The 22,179-nt window shown below is 33.8% G+C and overlaps 4 protein-coding genes across 13 annotated transcripts in view; 2 read left to right on the top strand and 2 right to left on the bottom strand.

Moving 5' to 3' along the window:
• LOC126825586 (helicase domino) overlaps nucleotides 1–644 on the bottom strand; it is a 49,606-nt gene extending 48,962 nt beyond the window's left edge. For all 10 annotated transcript variants that reach the window (XM_056101561.1, XM_056101564.1, XM_056101565.1 and 7 more), the window contains exon 1: nucleotides 442–644. The gene's annotated coding sequence lies outside the window, so the exon portion shown is untranslated. The remainder of the gene's footprint in view (nucleotides 1–441) is intronic.
• On the top strand, nucleotides 418–13,738 carry LOC126825588 (nucleolar complex protein 4 homolog). The gene is made up of 14 exons (XM_050555252.2): nucleotides 418–447; nucleotides 2,857–2,974; nucleotides 4,319–4,422; nucleotides 5,765–5,866; nucleotides 6,150–6,290; nucleotides 6,899–7,016; nucleotides 8,054–8,139; nucleotides 8,532–8,643; nucleotides 9,339–9,399; nucleotides 9,658–9,768; nucleotides 10,711–10,874; nucleotides 12,512–12,594; nucleotides 13,108–13,221; nucleotides 13,593–13,738. Exons 2-14 carry the CDS (start codon nucleotides 2,935–2,937, stop codon nucleotides 13,713–13,715), a joined length of 1,359 nt encoding a protein of 452 aa, XP_050411209.1. The 5' UTR covers nucleotides 418–447; nucleotides 2,857–2,934; the 3' UTR covers nucleotides 13,716–13,738.
• A 1,047-nt stretch (nucleotides 13,739–14,785) lies between these two features.
• On the bottom strand, nucleotides 14,786–17,537 carry LOC126823504 (succinate dehydrogenase assembly factor 2, mitochondrial). Its single transcript, XM_050552386.2, has 4 exons — nucleotides 17,392–17,537; nucleotides 15,869–16,059; nucleotides 15,547–15,656; nucleotides 14,786–15,067 (listed from the first exon to the last, which is right to left on the bottom strand). The coding sequence occupies exons 1-4, from the start codon at nucleotides 17,446–17,448 to the stop codon at nucleotides 14,955–14,957; spliced, it is 471 nt and encodes a 156-aa protein (XP_050408343.1). The 5' UTR covers nucleotides 17,449–17,537; the 3' UTR covers nucleotides 14,786–14,954.
• A 1,623-nt stretch (nucleotides 17,538–19,160) lies between these two features.
• Nucleotides 19,161–21,504, top strand: LOC126823842 (septin-2B). Its single transcript, XM_050552866.2, has one exon. It carries the CDS (start codon nucleotides 19,196–19,198, stop codon nucleotides 20,297–20,299), a length of 1,104 nt encoding a protein of 367 aa, XP_050408823.1. The 5' UTR covers nucleotides 19,161–19,195; the 3' UTR covers nucleotides 20,300–21,504.
• The last annotated feature ends 675 nt before the right edge of the window (nucleotides 21,505–22,179 follow it).

Below are 22,179 nucleotides of genomic sequence, written 5' to 3'. Positions count from 1 at the left end.
AAGAAAAACTTGGAAAAATGATTTGTTTTTAAGTAAATATCACTTCTTTGTGGCCGACGGTACAAAAACATCCCAGCCCAGATGAATATCATCTGCGGCATTGGATCAAATCCTTATTATTTACTATAGTTACAAATTGTTATTGAATCCTGGGCATGTGTGTCAATCAAAACAAAAGCACGTGTTGTCTGGTTACTTTTTTTTTTATTAATTTTATTTTAGAAATTATATCTTTGGTTTTCTTCATACATTTTGCAAGTCTTTAACGAAATATTAAATTTAATAAATTGTCTAATTTAATAAAATTATAATAAATACAACTTTGCTGTGAAATAAAAGATTAAAATTTAATAATGGTCGAGCGCCAAAATTTATTTCCAGTCGGCCCGAGACGGCCTAGATTGATCGGCGCCATTTTGGCTTCTTTCTCCGATATCTTACCAAGTGGTAATTTAGAAGTTTATGGTATTGTTACCATCCATCCTCGGTCATTAAACCCATTTCCAACCAGCTAAGCACTTTAGCTGAACATTGTGGTGAATAATATTGTATTTAGAAAAATATTTGTGATCAAGATTGGCAAATTTCACAATGCGTATATAACTTTCGATCCAATATGGGAGACCAAAGATATAACAGCGCATGCGTTCGCACGCCACGTATTTTTCCAATGTCGTGATCATCCAGTTGTCGCACATTCAATGGTCAAAATCACTTTTTAATCACGACTTCGACGAATCAACCGGATCACGTGATGTTCAAAATGACGACTAACAAAACACGTGTGAAAAATATTATTTCTGAAATCAAAGATAAATCAAAAAAGTGTAGTGAAAATAGGAAACATGCAAATTCTATCATCGATATTATTGCATATATAGAGGTAACATATACTCACATTTCAAAAATAGACGAATGGGAGTCACATATTCCTGGCAATTACAGATGTCACTCTCTCTAAATCAAAACAAAATTTTGAAATGTAAACAAAAACAAAACATTATTGGTCATTGGGGATTAGCAAGGACAATCAGGTTTTATGTAATGCCAAGTGCAAAGTGGGCAAAGAAAGTTCCTTGTGATTTTTCCGGCATGGTTTCACCTACGTCAGTGACAGCATACGTCTAATATGTAAAAGAGCCCTTGACAGTTGGAATTTGATATCAGTGTAGGCTGTCCGGGCAAAATTTCCCTCATTACACACTCATGCATGCAGTGGCAGCACCAGCCGCCGGTGGTTTGAGGGGCAAAGCTGGGGCAGAGTCCAAGCCTACCAAGGTTAAGGGAGCAAAGGCATGAGCTTCAACTAGGGGTATGGGGGGGGGGGGGTATCCACCAGAGATTTTTGAAAAACAGACTGCCGGCAATCCAGTCTGCCTGTATTTCAGGCACTGATCGTCGAGATAAATACATGTATGTAGATCGTGACCAGATATCGCCTGTCGTCCGACCACTAGTTTATCTGGTCAGGGTGGGAAGTGTCAAACGAATAGACTTGCGAACCGCGATGAAGCCCCATCATGAGCACTGAAGTAGCGAGCTCTTACAGAGGGTATGGGGGACCTCCCCCTGAAAGTTTTTGAAAAATTAAGAGCCGGAAATGCAGTCTTATTCAGACACCGATTGTCGAGCTAAATAGAGTTAATCAGACACCGCCTGTTGCCTGATCACTAGTTTATCAGACCAGAAAGGAAAGTGTCAAACAAACAGAGTGAATGAATCAAAGTGAATGAATATATTCGCTACAATATTTTGAGAAATAGACTGCCGGAAATGCAATCTAGCAGTATTTCAGACTAGAACTGACCAAATACTGTCTAGCCCCAAATCACTAGCTTATCCAAACAAAGTGGGATATGTGTCGAACGAACGGAGTGAATCAAAGTGAATGAATATTCTTGCCGTGTTGAAAACCCATATCCAAAAACTTTGAGGATCTAAAAAATCTCTTCTCAAGTGGTTTATATGTTATTGTTTATAATAGATTTACAGCAGGATGGGTTCAGTAAAAAATTACTCAGACTCTACAACATGCAAGTTTATGACTGAGTGGGAATGTGCGATTTAAACACCAAAACATATCACAAATATGTGTGTTGGGGGGGAAGGGGCAAACAGAGAGCAGGACCATATTTATGGGAGGACACCTTACCCCCCCCCCCCCCACCGCCACTGCGTGCATGGCATATACCTGTCTTCATTCATTAACCCCCATTAAACCCAATTTCATTTCATTTGTATCGCAGCAATGTCAATATGCATTGGTTCATCTGAATAAGTAATAGCATGCTAATATGCTGTAAAATAGAGATTTTATGTTGTTGTTTTTCCCTTTCGTAACAGTACAAAGAGAAACACAAGTTTTATATCATGAAAGCTGATTAGATTCAATTAGCTTTTCTTTTCATAATTATACGTCATACATGCACTAATCACTTGCTGGAACAGTTTTTAATGGAAGATTAAAATTTGGATTATTTATTACCCCACATGAAATGGTGACAGTGTAAAACTATATGGTTGTGTCACACATTTGCTAACATCATGGCTAGAGATCAATAAGTCTATTTTATTTTTGAGTGCAATGTTTTAAATTTACATAAAACCAAACTTAGACTGGTAAAAGACAAGCCTATACATGTAGCTAGGACTAACGACCATTTGCATTGGTCAATGAATAAATATATTATGAGGGTATGCATGCTTAATATTTTAATTTTTTTTTAACAACTTAGGCCACTTCTTATAATTCATAACTTTTTTTAACTTTTATATGAGATGATTTTGAATTAGCAATAAGAAAAACAAGCCATTAGAATAAGTTTCGGATTCAATAACCTATGTCTATGATTTCAGACTGAAGGAGATGATGTTATTCATGCCTGTATCCGAGGTCTTCACAAGATATTTACAAGATTTATATCAACAGAAGAAATGTATTTTGATAAACCACCATCAGAAGCTGATATGAAAGGTAATAGCTAATATATTGATATATTTATAGGTAAACTAGCATCATGCCGTATTCATTGCTTATAAAAATATTCAATTTAAAATAGTAACAATTATTAACCCTGTCTTAGATATGGTCTTTATGTATGCTGATGAAAAGATTCTAACTATTTATAATTTCCTTTTGTGGTGAGAAACCTGTGTAAGTCAGTGTAATAACCTATTGCTGGAGTAAAGTGCTTATAATAAATAGTATAAAGTTGATGTTGGGGTCCACTGACTAACAGATTTCACCTGTGTTATGAGACTTTATTCAAAACCTTGTACTGTACTGTATAGCAAAGCACACTAACAGTGACACTCAAATAATTCCCTGAAATGCACATGTTCAAATAGAAGTACTAATTGAATTATAAACAACGTATCTTCCAAATACAGGGACAAATTGATCTAAATCTATTGAACCCTTGCATTCATTAATCAAATATTTATATTTTAACTGCTTATTGACTGGTAAGAATAGTGTGCTAGCTAATGAAAACTTAGGATACAAATAACTGCAGTCAAAGTCGCACTTTGAAGACATATTTTGTTTAATGTGTTATTAAAGGAGACCTAATAAAATGCAACTTCATAATACTGGATTAAAGTTGCCAACTAAAAAACTAAAAAGCATTGTAACAAAGGCTTGTCTTAAGGGGGGAGGCTATCCGAAAAATTTTGTTCTGAAATGTTAAAGCTATTGAAGTGAAAATAGTACAAATAGTTAGAAAATGTAATAAACAAGGGAAAATTAAATTTTAAAAAAATTTGTTGCCAGGGTAACTCATTTTTGAGGAAAAAATTATGAAAAATGTAGGTATGTTATATCTCTGTAACCAATTAAGATATCTTCACCAAATTTGCAGGCTATATAAACTAATATCTACCACAGAATCAGACAGAAAGCAATTTGGATTATCATTAATATTTCAAAAGTTATCAAAATATTTCTCCAAAGACAAAATATTGTAGTGAGGCAAATGTTTTAAACATCATAATCCATGAAACTATAAAAATTATAGATAAAAACTCTCTGTCTAGTTTTAGGGTTATTAAAGAATAAGCAGTCGGAAAATGAGACATTTATCTTTATTATTGTCAGAGATATGGTGTACCTATGTTTTTCATACTTTTTCCAAAAAAATGTTTTACCCTGGCAACACCTTTTTTCCCTTTTTTTTTAATTTTAGTTTTCCCTTGTTTATTACATTTCCTAACTACTTGTGCCATTTTCAATTCAATAGCTTTAGAATTTCAGAAAACATTTTTTTGGGTTGCCTCACCCCTTAAGCAGTTGAAATGTGATAATGTGATTTTATTGTAGATTTAAAAGCAGAAGAAAAATATAAAGTATGGTTAAGAGAACAGTATGCTAGTACTATATTTCATCTGGTAGATTTATTACATCACAGTAACCCTAGCATTCAGGTAAAATTAATAAAATTAATTATTAAAACAAAATGTATGGATAACAAATAATGTATGCAGAATATGCTACCCATAGCTCTGAACTGATAACAAAAAAACACAACACAATTTATATGGAAAACAATCGCTGATTTGTACACATATAGCATGATGTTTTGACAAGTGTTCTCTCATCGTTATCAAGCACAAACCAGTGATTTATTTTGTATAAATTGTGTTGTTGTTTTTTTCATTGTACTCAGTCACGAAATGCCATGCAAAGCTTATCTGAACTGATTATTGAGAGGGGTAAAATAGTATAAGTTAATGAGCCAGCAATATTAACTCTTTTGTTTGCTGTACCGTACATGAAATTATGAAAATATTGTTGAAATTATTTAAAGATACTTTCCTGCATACAAACTGTGTGATTTAATGATATATTTGGACTAAAACATGTTCAAACTAATTAATCTATCAAAAATTAGCTTCAAATCCCTATCAAAACTTTGTATTCCTAACCTTGTCTCTTGAAGGGGAGCCTTTGCATTTTGCTTACTTTACCCAATGAGAGTTACTTCCCTTTGCCAACTTCCTTTGCAATTAACAATTTATGGAATTGGTCAATGAAAATAGCGCAATCATCAAAGGCAGATAACTGGAAAATGTGTCCCTGCCATAGAATAGAACAGGGGTTAATGGAGTGGAATGGAATGAGACCACTGGGGATACAGAGAATGAAGTAAAACAAATTAGTACGCACAAACATAAAATAAGGAAAAAGTGACAATTTATCCTGGACCAGTTTACTAGTACTGACACTCCTATGTAAACAAACCAATTTATACTTGTTTTATAATTTAGAAATAGTATAACTGGTGATATTATTATAGTGTTGCAACGAAACTAGACTGACCTTGAGTTTGTGATGACATCTTCCCAGTTTTGAAAGAAGGCTTGTATGAGTTTGAACAGTTTTGGTTCCTCTATCTGGCTCCAACAAATTACAAAACATGATAGATGTACTGATTTGTTAAGGGGATTGGGAGGCCGCGTGGTCTATAACTCACACACAGTGGATCATGGGGCCTAATATCTAACCATGTCATGGGTCGATCTCACACTTGTAGTTTTGTATGCGAGAAGGAGTAGGGATGATGGCTGTGGTTTTTTTTTTCTGGGAAGTCCAGTTTCCACCTTCTATAGACCCCTGTGCACAAACCAATTATTGAAATACAAATATATTATATGTTCGTTCTAGGTAATGTTGAGTGGACTTTGAACCCCATTTCTTCCTCCCTTTGTGTCCAATCTAAAAGGCCTACATTTAGTTGAATCAGGTTTTTTTAAATTTATTTTTCAGGATTTATCACTGACCACCATGATGAAATTTGTGGAAGCAGAAGGCCAAACACCAATACGTAAAATAACAGAACATCAAACTTTCCCTTCTCGACTCTTTCAGGTAATTTACACCTAGGGTACATAACTACATATATTGTCTTATTTTGGTTATTGACCGCGATGTATGCAAAATAATTTCTTGATTTAATAGCATTTTGATAATATAAGAAGGAGTAGTCCGTTCTGAGCAGAAGTAAAAAACTGACCTTGTCCATGATGCTAGACTTGAACAGAAGAAGGCTTAGTTACCACTGCACAAATGTACCCTATTCATATCCTCTTTGATTAATATAAATCATTTTGATGCAGCGTTATATCAATATTTTTCTACTTTCGTTTTACAGAAGGTATTTAATAAACTATTAGATGATAACACAGACATGTCTCGTCTTTGGACAAAGTTTCAAGAATATACTGAATTTGATGATGTACGATTTTACGTTTTAACATTTTTGCACTCAGATCTAAAACACAAGAAGAACCAAGTGAGTACAGTTCTAAAATTGTTAATAAATTATAATTTGTTTATTTATGGCAATATATTTTCTCAAAGTGCCTTACAGACCATTGCAAAATTTCAACACTTGCCTTCCAAAACGAATAACCTGCAGAACTGGGTCAGTGGTTTGAACAACACCACTAATAGAAAATGATAAGTTAAATGTTGGCTATTTAGTCTCACATCAAAATCCATCTGTATCAATATTTTATTATTCCATTGGCACGGCAGGTATATCGAGATATCTATCAGCGGGTTATTCGTTTGGAAACAAGAGTGGAAATTAAAGCCATTTGTAGGGTCATGAACTGTAGTCTTTTATGATAAAGTCTTGCTCTAGGCATTAGCCATTGCCTCTCTCTTATTTCATGAGAAATTGGTCTTGATTATCTCAAAATGAGCTAAGTAAAATGTTAACAAGACAATAACGATAATTTCTTTTCATTTCAAAACCATTCTCATAAATTCTGGAAATTTGTATATCTAATTGTTGTGTCTGTTTGTACTCTCATTGTTTATATGTGAAATTATCTTGCATTTTCAATTAAAGGAAAAAAATAAATTCTTTGTTCAATTATAATTAATCTGTTACAGGAAGTGAGTGATACATATGTCAAAAATGTTTTTAGTCTGCTAGAGAATCTCACCTTTAATTCGAAACCTAGGAAGATGTTACCAGGTGGAGAGCCACGCTGGTTGGCCAAATTACCAGGTTTGTTGACTGAATACATGACCATCAGAGCTTTATTAGAACACCTGTGTATTGACACCTGTTATATATCGTATCACATTTTATACTGAACAATTCTAAATGACACTTTATGATACAGAGAGATTTTTCCTTCTTGTTTATTATTAAAGATGCATTATGTAAGATGCAGATAAAGAGTTGGCAATCAGTCAAATTGCTTTATTCTGAGAAAAGATAAGAATATTTGAAGTTTTGACAAGAATATCATAGTCTCAATTGTCATTGCTACAATAATAAACAAAGTTTTGATTTTCCATTTTAACTGTAACCAATTAAAGGTTGTAGATTGTCTAATCCAGATAATATCCCAAGTCATCCGATAGTATAGAGAGTTGATTATCAGCTTGTCATGTGAATGAATGTATCTATACTAATATTTGTGACTGTCGTTTGTCTGTCTGTCCGGGGTTGGCGGCTACACTAGGTCTGCTCCGTGTCTGAAATTTGAGGTATAGGGGTAGCTTGGACCGGGGAGTAACATAGGCCAGGTGGCGTTAGTCTACCACTTCCGGTTTCGGGGTTATGACCCCCGAGCGAAGCCGGGCATTCTTCTAGTAAATAATAAATTTGAAGCCAAAATAAAGACCTGAAATATGCATATTTAGCTCTTACATAAAACATATTTAAATGCTATTAGGTGGTAGATAAACTTTAGTTATTTTTATAGATTCACCATCAGTATGGTCAGATACTATATCTCAATTCATACTGATCACTTGAGTCCCTTCCCCCATCCATTAGAAATTTCAGCAAATTTGCAAGTCTGAACATTTCAAGATTTGTCCTTGTAATATGACTATATAAAAAGTTTGTAAGCCCAACTACTGTAATTCTTTTTTTTTCATTTCAAGTACCTTCTTCATTAGCCTGGATGAAGCGGACATGTAGGACGTTATACCCCAATTCGTTTCGTTTTATTTCTGCATCAAACTTCTGTTGTAGAAATACACATCAACAAATGTTTAATATCATTTGAGTTGTCTTATCTGTTATTCCAGAAAATGAAGATGTTTTGAAATCAAGATCTGTAGATGAACAAAAGAAATTATTCTCCACCGTTTGGTTAAAATTCCTACGATTTAAAGTAAGTCTTTAATTATTGATGTTTGTAAGTTTGTGATATGTTTCATTGTTCTGGTAATAGTGCTAACATGTACCATATTTGAAGTTATAATTCTATACAAATGAGGGCGCTGACTACAACATATTCTGACCAAGCATGCCAGTTCTGTTACTTAGAATAAAACTGAAAAAGCCTTTATGAACAACTATTGTCACCAGGGCCAGATTTACCAACAGGCGTAGTAGCCCATTGGCCCAATGGTATCTGGGGGCCCAGTACCACTGAATCGAATTTGTCATGCAACATGTCAGTGTATAACCTTGTATTAAGTATTTATTCATATTTCTTTTAGGTCAGGAAGGTCCATTTGATGATAATGGTTTATTTTATATTTGTATATGTGTTACTTTCAGTTAAACACTAGTATGTATAAACGAGTACTAATGATGATGCATGATAAAGTCATCCCTAATATAACCAGTCCACTCTTTCTCTGTGATTTCTTAACAGATTCCTATAATATAGGTGAGTTGAAAACAATTATTTTTATTATGTGTGAGAGAGAGAATAGAGAAAACAAATGGGGGTTAACATCCATTTGACACAAATTATGTCATTTCGGGACTAACATATGCTTTAATTTTATTTCAATAATACACTTTCCCGTAGGAGTCTTTAGCTGTGGAAGGAAACCAGAGCCCCCTGAGAAAACCCACAAGGTTGGACAGACGACCCTTTTCCTCATCATGAAAAAGGAAGAAATCAAAACCATGCCACTTGACTCAATGATAGATCTTATGATCTAAAGTGCACACATTAGTTTATCTATGCTGTCAAATTGTAGTTTCAGCTTATTGTAATGAGAGGGGCACAGTGACTCAATGACAGTTACTCAGTGAATAAGACATTGGCTCGCTAACCTAGAGTTCCCATGGTTGATCCAGGTGTTAGCCGATAAAGTTCATCAGGATTTTCAAGCATGGTTCCCCCTTTTCAGTGTGTAGGACAGAGGGCCTGGCAGGGGACAACGTATAATGGTTTGGATAGGACGTAAAAACAAGATCCTGTGTACACGTTGGCGTGCAGGTAAAAGATCCCGTGTCAGTTGGAATTCGATATAAGAGTAGGTCTAGTTTCCCCAGGTCTTTGCTGCAGGATCGAGGGTTTGGCAAGGAACAATGATTAACAAATATTTCTTTATCTTACTTTGTGTATTTTAGGTGGTGCAATAAGTTTGTTGGCTTTAAACAGTATTTTCATACTAATAAATAACTACAACTTGTAAGTATCTCGTTTTTAATCTCTTTATTTAGAAAGTGAAGTATTACTATATGATTGATTAAAACTCACCAGAAAAGTCTTAATATCTCTTTGTAATAAAAGATAAAGATTTTTATAAATACATGGTTTAAGATGAGTTTGAACAGAATCCATGTGGAAATTCTCAAAAATGATAAAAATAATGGACCTAATCATTCTTGTTCTCAGTCGACTGTAAACAATTATTATACCCTGTATGATAAAATATGAATATTTCAGAGATTATCCAGATTTTTATAAGAAGTTGTATGCATTATTTGATCCCATCATTTTTCATGCTAAATACAGAGCTCGATTCTTTCATCTTGCAGATCTGTTTTTGTCATCAACGTAAGTAAAAATAGATTACAATTGAAACTTGTAGATTTGCAATACCAATAGCTCATTTTTCTTCATAAAAATAACAAAATTTGTTAATTAAATATTACCATTTAAAAATCCTTACAGACCTAGAGAATCCAAACATCTCAAAATATCATCTGACCTGTACAGATTTTCTAAAATGCCAAAATTTAACTTGTCACACATCAAATATTCAGAAAGATAAAATCGAGTTGTTAAAAAAAATAATGTAATTTTAAAGCTCAGTTCTTGTTAATAATTGTTGATCCTTCCTCCATCTTCTTTTGGGGGGGGGGATGGCTGAATGGTTAGCATGTGCACGTTGTATCATAAGGTCTGTCATTGAATCAACTGGCATGGTTTCGAATCCCCGGTTGTATGTAACAAGGAGTAGAGTCGTCTGTCCAACCTTGTGGGTTTTCTCCGGGTCCTCCAGTTTCTTCCCACTGCTAAAGACCCCTACGTGCAAGCAAAGTATTGAAATAAAATTGAGCTATATGTTAGTCCCAAAATGACCTAGTTTGTGTTGGGTGGACGTTAAACTCCATTTCTCTCTCCATCTTCTTTAGCTCAGTAGGTGCAGAAAAGTAAGATGTTAAACCCCATTTAATTTCGTTTGATCATTTCCTATAAGCTATTGGGATGATCGATTGTTAGTTCTGAATTGACAGAATTGCAGTCTAGTGACAAGGAGTTTAGTCCTGTCAACTGAGGTAGTGTGAGTAGAATCGTAACGTAATCAACCACAACGAACATGTTTCAGCTATTGAGGTATTTTCTTATTTAGTGCATGTGTTTTAGCCTAAAATACCATTTCACTCGATTGTCACAATTCGTGAGATTGAGAAAATTCAATTCCAGAACATTCAATTGAGTATATCCCATATATGAATTCATTAATTTTTACACATGCTCATTTTCTCATTTTAGACATTTGCCAGCCTACCTCGTTGCAGCATTTGCTAAGAAATTAGCCAGATTATGTTTAACTGGTCCAGCCAGTGGAATACGAATAGCTATCACCTTTATACTCAATCTGCTAAAAAGACATCCAAATTGTCAGGTTTTACTTGGGCGATTAGATGGTCCATCTGGTATGTAATAAATTATTTTATCTGTTAGCTTGACTTTTATGAATGGTAATAATGTTATTTGGGAAGGAATGAGATGTTCAATATTTAAAAAAAAAAACAGCTATGCATTCCAAATATCATACATTTATTGTCGCTCCTAAAAACTCACGCTCCAGGCAATGTATACTTCATCTCTCCAAAAAACATCTGGTCAGTGTGTCAAATTTTTAAAATTTTGTGACATCTGCAACAAATTACCCCAAGATAACTACTTTATTAGTGGTAGAACTGGTAAGACATTTTCCTGTCGCACTAGCTATAATTGTTTAATAGAAATATAGTCTACCTAATAAGTATTAACGTTCTCCCTTTGTAAAACAAAAATAGCTAGGAGAAAGCAAACATGCCTTTCCAAAAAGAATAAAGGAACACTATGCAGATATTAGACACAACAGTTCAAAACCGGTCGCAATACACTTCAATTTAAATAGACATACGAGTAGAAATCTCATGATTCAAATTTTAGAGCTTTTTAAGACTGACCCAGTTAATGGCAAGAACTTCATGGATTATGGCCCCTGATTGTACAAAAAATCATGTTTTTAGCCTGTGAACACTCTAGAGGATACAATTTTTATCTGATTTTGATGAAACTTGAAATATAGGTATATAATCCTACGATCTTGGTTCCATTCGATATTCACGCTTATCGGACGACAACTTCCTGGATTATGGCCCCTAATTTAGCGTGTGGTCCCCCCTAGAGGTCACAATTTTTATCTGATTTTAAAAAAACGTTTGAATATATCACCAATACATCAATATTATGGTTGAAAATTAGACCGAAACTCACAGATAAAATGGACGCTCCCTGTATGCAAATACTGTTAAAGTATGTAATATCAAGGTTGTGGACCATCTAGAGATCACAATTTTTATCCAATTTTGATGAAACTTAAAACATATGTTTATATCCTGAATTATGGCAATTTTACTTTGTGGACCCTCTAGAGATCACAGTTTTGATCTGATTTTGATGAAACTTAAAATATGTTTATATTCCAAAGATCTCAGTTCATTTGGATATTCGGACATATCAGACCATAACTTCCTGGATTATGCCCCCTGATTGTACAAAAAATCACATTATTAGCTTGTGGATGTCACAATTTTTATCAGATTTTAAAAAACGTTTAAATATATCATGTTCCACCAAAATGAAGGTTGAGTTCGAAACGAAACTGCCCGACAAAATGGATGCTCCATGTACGCAAATTGAGTAAAAGCATGTAATACGAAGGTGGTTGTTGACCCTCTAGATGTCACGATCTTTGTCCAATTTTGATAAAACTTAAAATGTATTTTTATATCTCAGTCCCTTTCGATACTCGCACATTTCAGACTAATACTTCTTGGATTATGGCCTCGATTGTACGAACAATCATGTGGTGTTTTTTTTTTAGCTTGTTCTCTATCCATCTCTTGCAAAATGTGGGCGTATCTTGCCTGGCAACTGCTGGTTCTGTTTTGGTGTTGTATTGCAGTATTCTCGAACCTGTATTTAACAAAATACTACATGAATTATTCTATATACCTGTCCTATTAAACTAATTAATAATACATGTGCATTACAAATTATTATTGGGGGTTTTCTTCAGAAATACCAAATGATCCGTATATATTTGAAGAAACTGATCCAGCTAAATGTAAAGCTATGGAGAGTTATTTGTGGGAAATTAAGGTAAATCTAAATTTTGGATGGTTGATATTGAAACCTTAATTTCTTGTGTATTTCAACTGAATTATATTATAATGTAAAACTAAATAAATCTTCTAAATTCACATTAACCCGTTAAGTGCGTAGGTCATTATATAACGTCCTGGACAACTGCTACTCATTGTGTGTGGGGCGTAATATAACGCCTTGGAGGTATTTCCCCCAACCTATTCTTAGAACATAGTTCATCACTTGGGGGAATCCCTTGGGAATTCCCCTACGATTGAGGCATGTATAGGACGTTATATTACTTCCGGGACAACTGCCACTCACTATGTGTATGGCGTAATATAACGCCTTAGAGGTATTTTTCCAAACCTATTTTAAGAACATAGTACATAGTTCTTCGTCACTTCGTCAAATTAATTACACAATAGGGAGTAGTTAACGTTTTAAAATATATTTCCAGTTTTATTCTTATGTATCCCTATAAATTATTATTAATACCTAAATCCAATATATATTTATTTTTTTCAGACACTTCAAACTCACTACTGTCCAGAAGTTGTTCTAGCAGCAAATAAAATAAATCACCAACTAGGTCAACAAGAAGAACTTTTGGGTGATGTTTTAGATCTCACAACAGATGAGGTACATATTTAACAACCTTATTTAGATTTTCAAGACTGGTCAAAAAATTATATGTTTGGAAAGTATTTGAATCAAAATGGTTTCAAATTTAAGAAATTTTGCAATGGATAGCTTAATGATACGATTTAGTGCCAAAGGGTCCCCGCCCTCTTCATTTACTTTAATCCTTAATGTAGACAAAGTCTCCCCTTCTCTTTATCACATATCTTGCTTTTAGTTATTTTATCTTTTTGGGGGGGGGGGGGCAATTTTTCCAAATTATGTGTTGGTTTTCAGTGTTTCACCCATTTGTCATACGTGTCGTGTAGCCACTATTTTCATTTGCTATTTTTTTTAAAACAAATTTTATAAAAACATATTTTTGTTTTCAGTTGATCGAGAAAGAATGTAAAAGAAGAAAGAAGGAAACAGCAATTAATTTTATACCTCCTACAGGATTATTTCAATCACAAAATGACAAATTTTCTTCATGTTGGACTCATATTGAATCTTAATTAAATTCCTTTTGTGTGTTTAATTTGATGTCTTTTTCTGTTCTCAACAGATAACAATGGCACAACATTGTTTACATTAGAATATCCAATATGCTTTCTAATTTGGGGGGTTGTCATTAAGTCAAAATCTATGGTTTCGATCCCATGCTTGTATGTGACAAGGTGTTTGGTTGCCTTCCTAACTATAATTTTTATTTCTAAAGACTCCTACGTACAACCAAATTACATTTATATGGAACTCTTTGAATTGACTGAAATGAAATGGTGTTTAACATCCTTGTTTTCTGCACCAACTGGGAATATAATATGACAGTGTACTATGAGGCAGTATGACCTACTGTTATTTTGAATTCCAAATGTCAAAAGTTCTTTTATGTACATGCCAATGTGTACACAGGCCCTTGGTTTTTTTTATCCCATCTGAACGATTAGATGCTGTTCCTTTCCAGGCACCACTGACAAGGGGAAACCACACTGAAAAATCCCAGCAAGCTTTCTCGGCCACCACCGGGAAGTAACCGCAGATCTTCTGGTTAGTGAGCCAGTGCCTTACTCAATTAGCCATCTTGCTCCCTTGGATTGACTGGAATTCAGTTAAATGTAAAGCAAAGATGTGGTAATGAGAACTACGTATGGTAAATCCATTAAATGTGATGCTTAAAAGATCTCTTTTGTGAATTCAAAGTACCCCACCCACATTATGGTGGTCTTTAAAATGTAGCCAAGCAAATGGTGACACAGGTTGAAAATTGTCTGAAGATTTTTTGGCATCTTATTTTCAATGCAACAATTCATAGCCTAAAAAGGCAGTACCAACCTACATAAAAAATGAAACAAGTAGACCTTGTCATCAGCATCTAATTCCTTGCACATTAAAAATTAAGTCAAATTTGTTTCCAAGGGTACACAAAAATTTGACAAATTTCCAATTAGAAAATGGCCCAACTACTTTAATAAGTTTCATAAAAATATCTTGAAAGATTTATGAGACACGTTCCGGAAACAAAAATGGCACGGAAGCAGCTTGGTCCAGTATCCCTCCCTTAACATTATTCAGTATGCAATAATAATAAATCTATTATACTATTTATTTACATCTTATAACAATCTTTATATTACATTTACATACAAAATTCTCAGTCACAATTATTGACATTTCTAAGTAACATTCACAGTTTCTCACAGTTTAAATATTAAGTCCAAAACACCTTAAATAGTTTGGTGCCTCACATGCATTTATTATGTGTAAAGAGCTGGTTGATGAAGACGAAGATCTTTATCTTTATTTTGAGTATGTTCTTTTAACATATCCATAACATGGTGATTATATTCATCAGGAGTTGGTTTAGCTCCTGAAACAATTAAAACAAGGCATGTAGCTTAGATTAAACCACAGTAGGTTTCATGACTTTTTATTGGCACTGAATAAGCTGAAAATCTAAAAGAGTTCTGATGCCCATACAAAATTCTAAACTTATCTACATAAAGTCGAAAATATTCACATTAAGACAGGACATTGCTCCTACCATTCCCATAATTAATAAATAACTTCAACTTGTATTTAGAGTATGGTATGAAAATCTATAGCTAGTTAAAGGTGTTAAAGTCAATATATTGAGCACGTAAAAGGACAGTTAAAGGCTTTTCACCTTAATTAAAAGTCACCATTTGACTTCAATCAACTTCAGTTAATTGAATCCATGAATAAGTGAGATTTTGTGGATATGGTTTAACCTCATGGCAACTTTGATTTAAATTAGATAAAACTGTATACATGTATATTAAAAGTGGGTGTATATTAAAAGTTAAAATGTACAATTTATAAGCTTACCTGTTACCCAGTAATATATTTCCCAGTCATTAGTAGGTTTATTGATTAATCTATCATACATAATTAATTGATCTTCATCTAATTTATCCAGATATTTAGAGGCAAAAGAACTGCAAAATAAATTTAGAGAATTAAAATCTTTTGCAGCTAAAGCATTTTCTGGACAAGCTTTTCCTTGAATACGGTCAAAAAATTTGACATCGTACCACTTCTTATTTATTTTATAAGTTCATATTTCAGTCTATCTGCATTTATTTCTGTGTATGTACATACCAAAGCTCGACTTTGACAATGGAAAACTAACTTAACAAATATATGCTACCTCAATAACAGACCATTTTCGGTCATCCCTCTCTTTCTGCTTTGATAAAGTAATCTTGCTCTCTTTAATTCTGTAGTTTCTCCTGACTTTTCTTGATAAACTGGAATTGGTGGTTCTGTGTCATCAGGAGTATAAATTCCACTGGATAATCTGGTAACTATGGGGACTGCCTTATATAACTGGTGTTTCACCTGGAAGGGTTCAGAAATTGTCAATAGGGCCTATATTCTTAAACAGGCACTGTCACTTTCATAATGGTATTGGCACAGTCTAGTCTTAGAAACAGCATAGGCTTGTACTGCACGAATGATGCAGTTGAATTACCAGATAAAAATTTGGCTCCTAGTTCTTGAAGAATCGAATAGTTCCTGCTAAAGCGTGGCTATGTTGAGTTTTTATGCGTATGGCTCACAGGTCCCATTTTACAAGGCACGTAAATTTACATACACGTTCAACAGGGTTGTATAAAATAATGTTCCATTTTCGTGCATAACTTATGATGGGTACTTTGTGAAACCTGAGCCGTGTGTTACAATAAGAGATTATCCTAGTACAGCCAAAACAAATTAATTTTTAGCTCATCATGGTCTAAATAAATAAACTTACAAATTTTGAACCAAAAGATTTTGAGAAAAGCAGACAAGTACTAGTACGGTAGGACTTTTTGTTTTAAAATTATTATTTTTTCAAAAAAAATGAGAGCAAAGTTTATATTAGGTTTTTCCCGAAGAAAATAAATACAAACTGGTCTGGCCGAAATAAAAGTCCACAAGAACCATAGAATTACGATGCATGCCATTGATGGTAATGATAGCACTGATGATAAATTCCAAAAGAAAACAGATTTCTTCAATAAAAAATGAAATGTAGATTTGATTAGATCCAATGTATCGATTTATTTACTTTAAAGGAGCTAAATCGCTAATACTTTTTACCTAGAAATTGACCCAAATGGGTCGCAACGAATATAATAATGTAATCGGATTGTATATTACCTGATTTACATTCAATTGTTTCCGTTTTGACTCTAATTTCAAATCAGTTATTTCCAGTGAAATACGGCATGAGTCTCAACCATGACAATTTATAGCGTCTGGTTATTCAATTCTTTTGTGCATGCTCTCCAGATAAGATATACGGTCATCGTTTGACATAAGTTGTTGCATATGTCTAGCCTCGTTCTTTCTGGTCACTTGTTGCAAGTGACGCTGAAACGCACTATGTTTATTTTGTCTTGAATTGACAAATAATTCATGTTTTTAATGTGTAAGATTTTGATGATATTGAGTTAGAGACTTAGCTACTTTAAGATACCTTTACAATCTACATTAAATTTTAAATTCATGATTCATATTGTTATTGTAAATAAATAACCATACATATCAACATAAATTATAGACTTATCCTGGCCTCATAAATAAACAGAATTTGTTCACCAGATTATTAATTTTTATATTAAAATATAAAAATAAGAGTAAAGAATAGAATATGGCATCCTGTAATATGTGTGTAAATCTACTTACTAACGAAAATTTTACTGGATTTGATGAATTTAAAACACGAAAGAAAACATTTGCCATGGTTAGATATGCCTATTGGAAATCAGATTTTGTTGTATAACTTTTCTGCAAGATTTGTCTCCCTTTTATTATCTTTGATTTGAAGGTCGAAACGGTATGAATAATGGAACGATTTATGGTATCATTGTATTTTTATAGATCTGTAAGGAACTGTCGATTACATGTTGACAATTTAGCGTGTATTACCTACAATTAATCACCAGAAACACCCAGTTTAATTACAGTCGGTGTTTTATTACCGACAAAATTACGACATTATACATTGAGTTACCTCCCTTTAACATTTTTTATCGCTCAGTCCCATTCCTTCGCATAAGACAATAAACATGAACACGATTGTTTGTAACGATGCTAGATGCTGCATTGGAAAGAAATATAGAATAATTGTGACAGGAATTCATTCATACGAAAATAATGACGATCTGGTATAGATTTAATGTGCTGTTTTAACCAAATTATGTAAACCGTTTATGACGTTATTTATTTGTGACGCTTATCGTTTGTTAATTGATTAGTCGGATTGATAGCGGTAAGTCGTAATTTTCACTTAATAATTATTAATTATTGATTGAGCCTTGTGTTAAATAGCCTTTAACAGCATTACACAGAAGTACGATGACCCAGGAGGCTCATTCGAAATTTAAAATAAGAATGTGTTAAACTCGGACCAATTTCCAAATAGGATATTATCGTCGATTCTCTGCAAGCAATTCGACCACTGCCTTTTGCTTTTATAAATATTATGTAGATGGTCAAGGGGTATCTTTAGTTTAAAAGATTGCGCTTTAAAGATACATTCTCACGAAAGTATTTATCAAGTGGTTATTTCCAATACATTACAAGTATGGCAAATTTGGTATATATGGAAAGTATAAACGCCCTATCTTACTAGACAAATACTGGATTACCCGAAAAACACCCATGGGGCAAGCACTGGGCAAAAATGTCAGGGTATCACTGCTGATCAATGTGGTTCATTAGGTGAATGTCTTGACTATTAACATTTCCCACTAAAGCTAAGCAGAGCATAAGCAGTTTCATTGGTCGATGCTTGGGACACGATAACCTTGATTCTATCTGATAGAGTGTGACGAAACTCGCGTACAATTGATAATCATCGATACAATTGAAAAAGATAGTGTGCAATTAATTAATATGTGTCATCTATTTATTTCGGGATTTCGGTGGGGGACATCAGCCTCACTGTTGGCTTGTATAATCTACTATTGTAAACGTACTATAACAAACTCTAATCGTACAAGGTAACAGAACACAAATACGACTAAGGAATCTACAGGAATACATCTTCAAAGAGATCATCAAATCCCTATTTGTCACCTGTTATAATTCGCTTTGAAAAAAATTGCAAAATCAAGATGTCATTTTTCCAAGTTCAAAATCTGAACGCCAAAGTTGAACAAAGGCAGCTGCCCCCCACCCCCAACACTATGGAATAGAAGTACTGCGTACCGTATTACTGGCCGACGTTTCGACTAGGCTTTTCTAGTCATTATCAAGCAAGGATAAAATATAATATATAACGAGACAATACTTGGTTAATGCTGACCAAGCAGAGATACCCATTGAAACAATTTAAATTTAGTGCAATTAATAAACGCGGAAAATGCAATTCATGATACATCGGTGGCCCGGACAAGCCTTCGTAGTTTTATTGGTAATGTGGAAAATATTTGGTCTGGATGTTAGCTGCTATAGCCCTGAACACTCAGGCAGCGTGGAAGAAAAGATGGCGGACTCGAGACAATTTGTGAACCCAGAACAACCCGGCTATGTTGGATTTGCTAATCTTCCTAATCAAGTTCACAGAAAATCGGTGAAGAAAGGGTTCGAGTTCACATTAATGGTTGTTGGTGAATCAGGTTTAGGCAAATCTACCCTAGTCAACAGCTTGTTTTTAACCGATCTTTATCCAGAAAGGCACATTCCAACAGCCTCTGATAAGATCAAGCAGACCGTGAAGATTGATGCCTCAACTGTAGAGATTGAAGAACGGGGTGTAAAACTTAGATTAACAGTTGTAGATACTCCAGGCTTTGGGGATCCTTTAAACTCTGAAGATTGTTTTAAACCCATAATTCAGTATATTGATGATCAATTTGAGAGGTATTTGAATGATGAGAGTGGCCTCAACAGAAGACATATCGTTGATAACCGAGTTCACTGTTGTTTTTATTTCATTAATCCATCTGGTCATGGCATGAAACCCCTTGACATCGCCTTCATGCGAGCAGTACATCATAAAGTCAATATCGTACCCGTCATAGCCAAAGCTGATACACTCACCAAACAGGAAGTTTTTAGTCTGAAGAGGAAGATATTGGATCAAATTGACGAATATGGCATCAATATTTACACTCTTCCTGATTGTGATTCTGATGAAGATGAAGACTATAAGGAACAATGCACACAGTTAAAAGGAGCAGTACCATTTGCTGTTATTGGTGCTAATACTGTCATCGAGGTGAAGGGTCGTAAAGTGAGAGGTCGAATGTATCCTTGGGGTGTCGTGGAAGTTGAGAATCCAGATCATTGCGATTTTATCAAACTTAGAACAATGTTGATCACGCACATGCAAGACCTTCAAGAAGTCACCCAAGAAATTCATTATGAAAATTACAGAGCTGAAAAATTGGCAACAGGTGGACCCATGAAGAAACCAAGTCGCCCTCGAAGACCAGACAGCCAAGATACGGATAAAGAAAGGGAGCTTCGAGATAAAGATGCCGAGATCCAAAGAATGCAACAGATGTTGGCTAAAATGCAGCAAGAGATGTCAGTGAAAAAGGCTGCTCAAAATGGTGACGGTAAATCTCACGATGTGCAAGTTTAATGCAGTATGGTGCTCATATTGTGTAGTGGTTATTTGACTTGATTAATGAGTAAACATAGTTTTCTGACACAGTGGACCATTAGTGAAAATGCCTTGAATTTATGTCATAGCATGAACCAATCAACCGTTTTTGTGTTAAAAAACTAAAAATTGATGTGGTTTTTTTCATTTACAGACATTCAATTAATTATTAATTTTGAATTAACTAAATAATGGCTAAGAGTAAGATAAAAGGATGTGTAGCTTTCATAAACATACTTTTCAATTTTAGCTTTATAAACATAGCCAAATGTAAATATTTTATTGTTGCCAACAACAAAATATTTACATAGGTCAATCTTGTCAAAGGAAGTTTTTTTTTAATAAAACAGGAAAAATCTCTATAAAATAATCATCTCTCAGTCTATATTTTATAAATCTGCAATCAGATTTTCTGTGAGGATCTGTAATAGGTTAGGTTTTTTGATTTTGTATATATATATTTAATTGTTTTTTTGTTTAACAACCCATCTACAATATCATTTTTCACTGCCCGTTTAATACAGCTTCATGATTAATCATTACATTATTATTTAATTTGAAATACTCAAATATAAAGTGCTCAGCATCCATCTTGCATTTACAACCCAAGAAAATTTTTTTTAATTTAGTTCTGGGATTATAGTAGATTATTTATTGGTTGTTTTTTTCTTCCTATGTATTGTCTTTTTCAACATTTGTATATTAAACTTGTCATGTAAAAAAAATACCCCAAATATTTAAATCAGAATCACATAACTGTGTGATTTGGTTTTAATCGAATAGGGCCTATTCAGCTTTTAAGTTCCCTAATAATAGTACAAGTAAACTTTTAAAATGGTGCCAATATCAAGTCCTGCATTAGCATTACCCTAATAAATGCCTTTTTGTATACTATATTGATAAACTAATGTCCAAGTGTATTATTTTCTAATTTACAAGTACTTGTTTTAGTACAGTTAGTATAGTGTCCCGTAGTGTAAAAGTTGAAACGTGTAAAAATTTGTACATTATTTTTCCTATCTTTTTTACTCATAAATTTATTGCGTCTTAGTGCTGAGTCTTTTGCTTAGTGATTATAGGTTGAGTTCTTTATACTTATTGCATGTGTTACTGTACGTTAGGTTAGTGATCAATTGTAGTAACAATTATTTACGCATGAAATAAAATTATCTTATGAATCGTTATAGATTTTTATATAATCAATATTTTGTTCAGGCTATCTGAATGGGATTGGGGAACCTATGTAAAAAAAACCCTGCTTATTATTTTGTTCCATCTTGGTCGTATTCCAGTAGTGTGCAGTTACTCGGTATTGCTATCAGGTTACATTTAGTAATAGCAATAGTACAGTTATTACAAGATACTAACTTTTCCCTATAGTTGATTTATTGGTACATACAAGCCAGAACCCAATCTGACTAGTTGTTCAGATGGGATGCAAATGCGAGGTCTACTCATATGTATACACATTGGCATTTACATAAAAACCCTTGAAAGTTGAAATTCAATCGGGTGGGAACACCACTGTCCACAGTCCATGCAATCTTCTATTTCCTGGTATTTTGCAAGTGACCATTGAAAAAAAAAAAAAAAAATTGTATGTTAGTTTCAAACTGATCAAAATATTGTGCCAACAATAAACAATTCTATTCCTTTCTTCTTTAAACAACATGCCATTGCCTCGTTTTAGGTATACAACTTAGAAAAGATTGATGGGGTTGGAGACCACATATTAAATGGCTAATTTAGTTATTAATCAAATCCAATCCCTGGTAATGAAAAGCTTGATAAAGCCTTTAGGGTAATCGGTTGATGAGTCACTTAAGATGACCTACATGTTTTCATAAATAATATAACTT

This window comes from Patella vulgata, chromosome 6 (genome assembly GCF_932274485.2).
Source record: "Patella vulgata chromosome 6, xgPatVulg1.2, whole genome shotgun sequence".
Lineage (NCBI taxonomy): Eukaryota > Metazoa > Mollusca > Gastropoda > Patellidae > Patella > Patella vulgata.
Note: the sequence above shows the minus strand (reverse complement) of the source record. Positions and strands in the feature narration are given on the sequence as shown.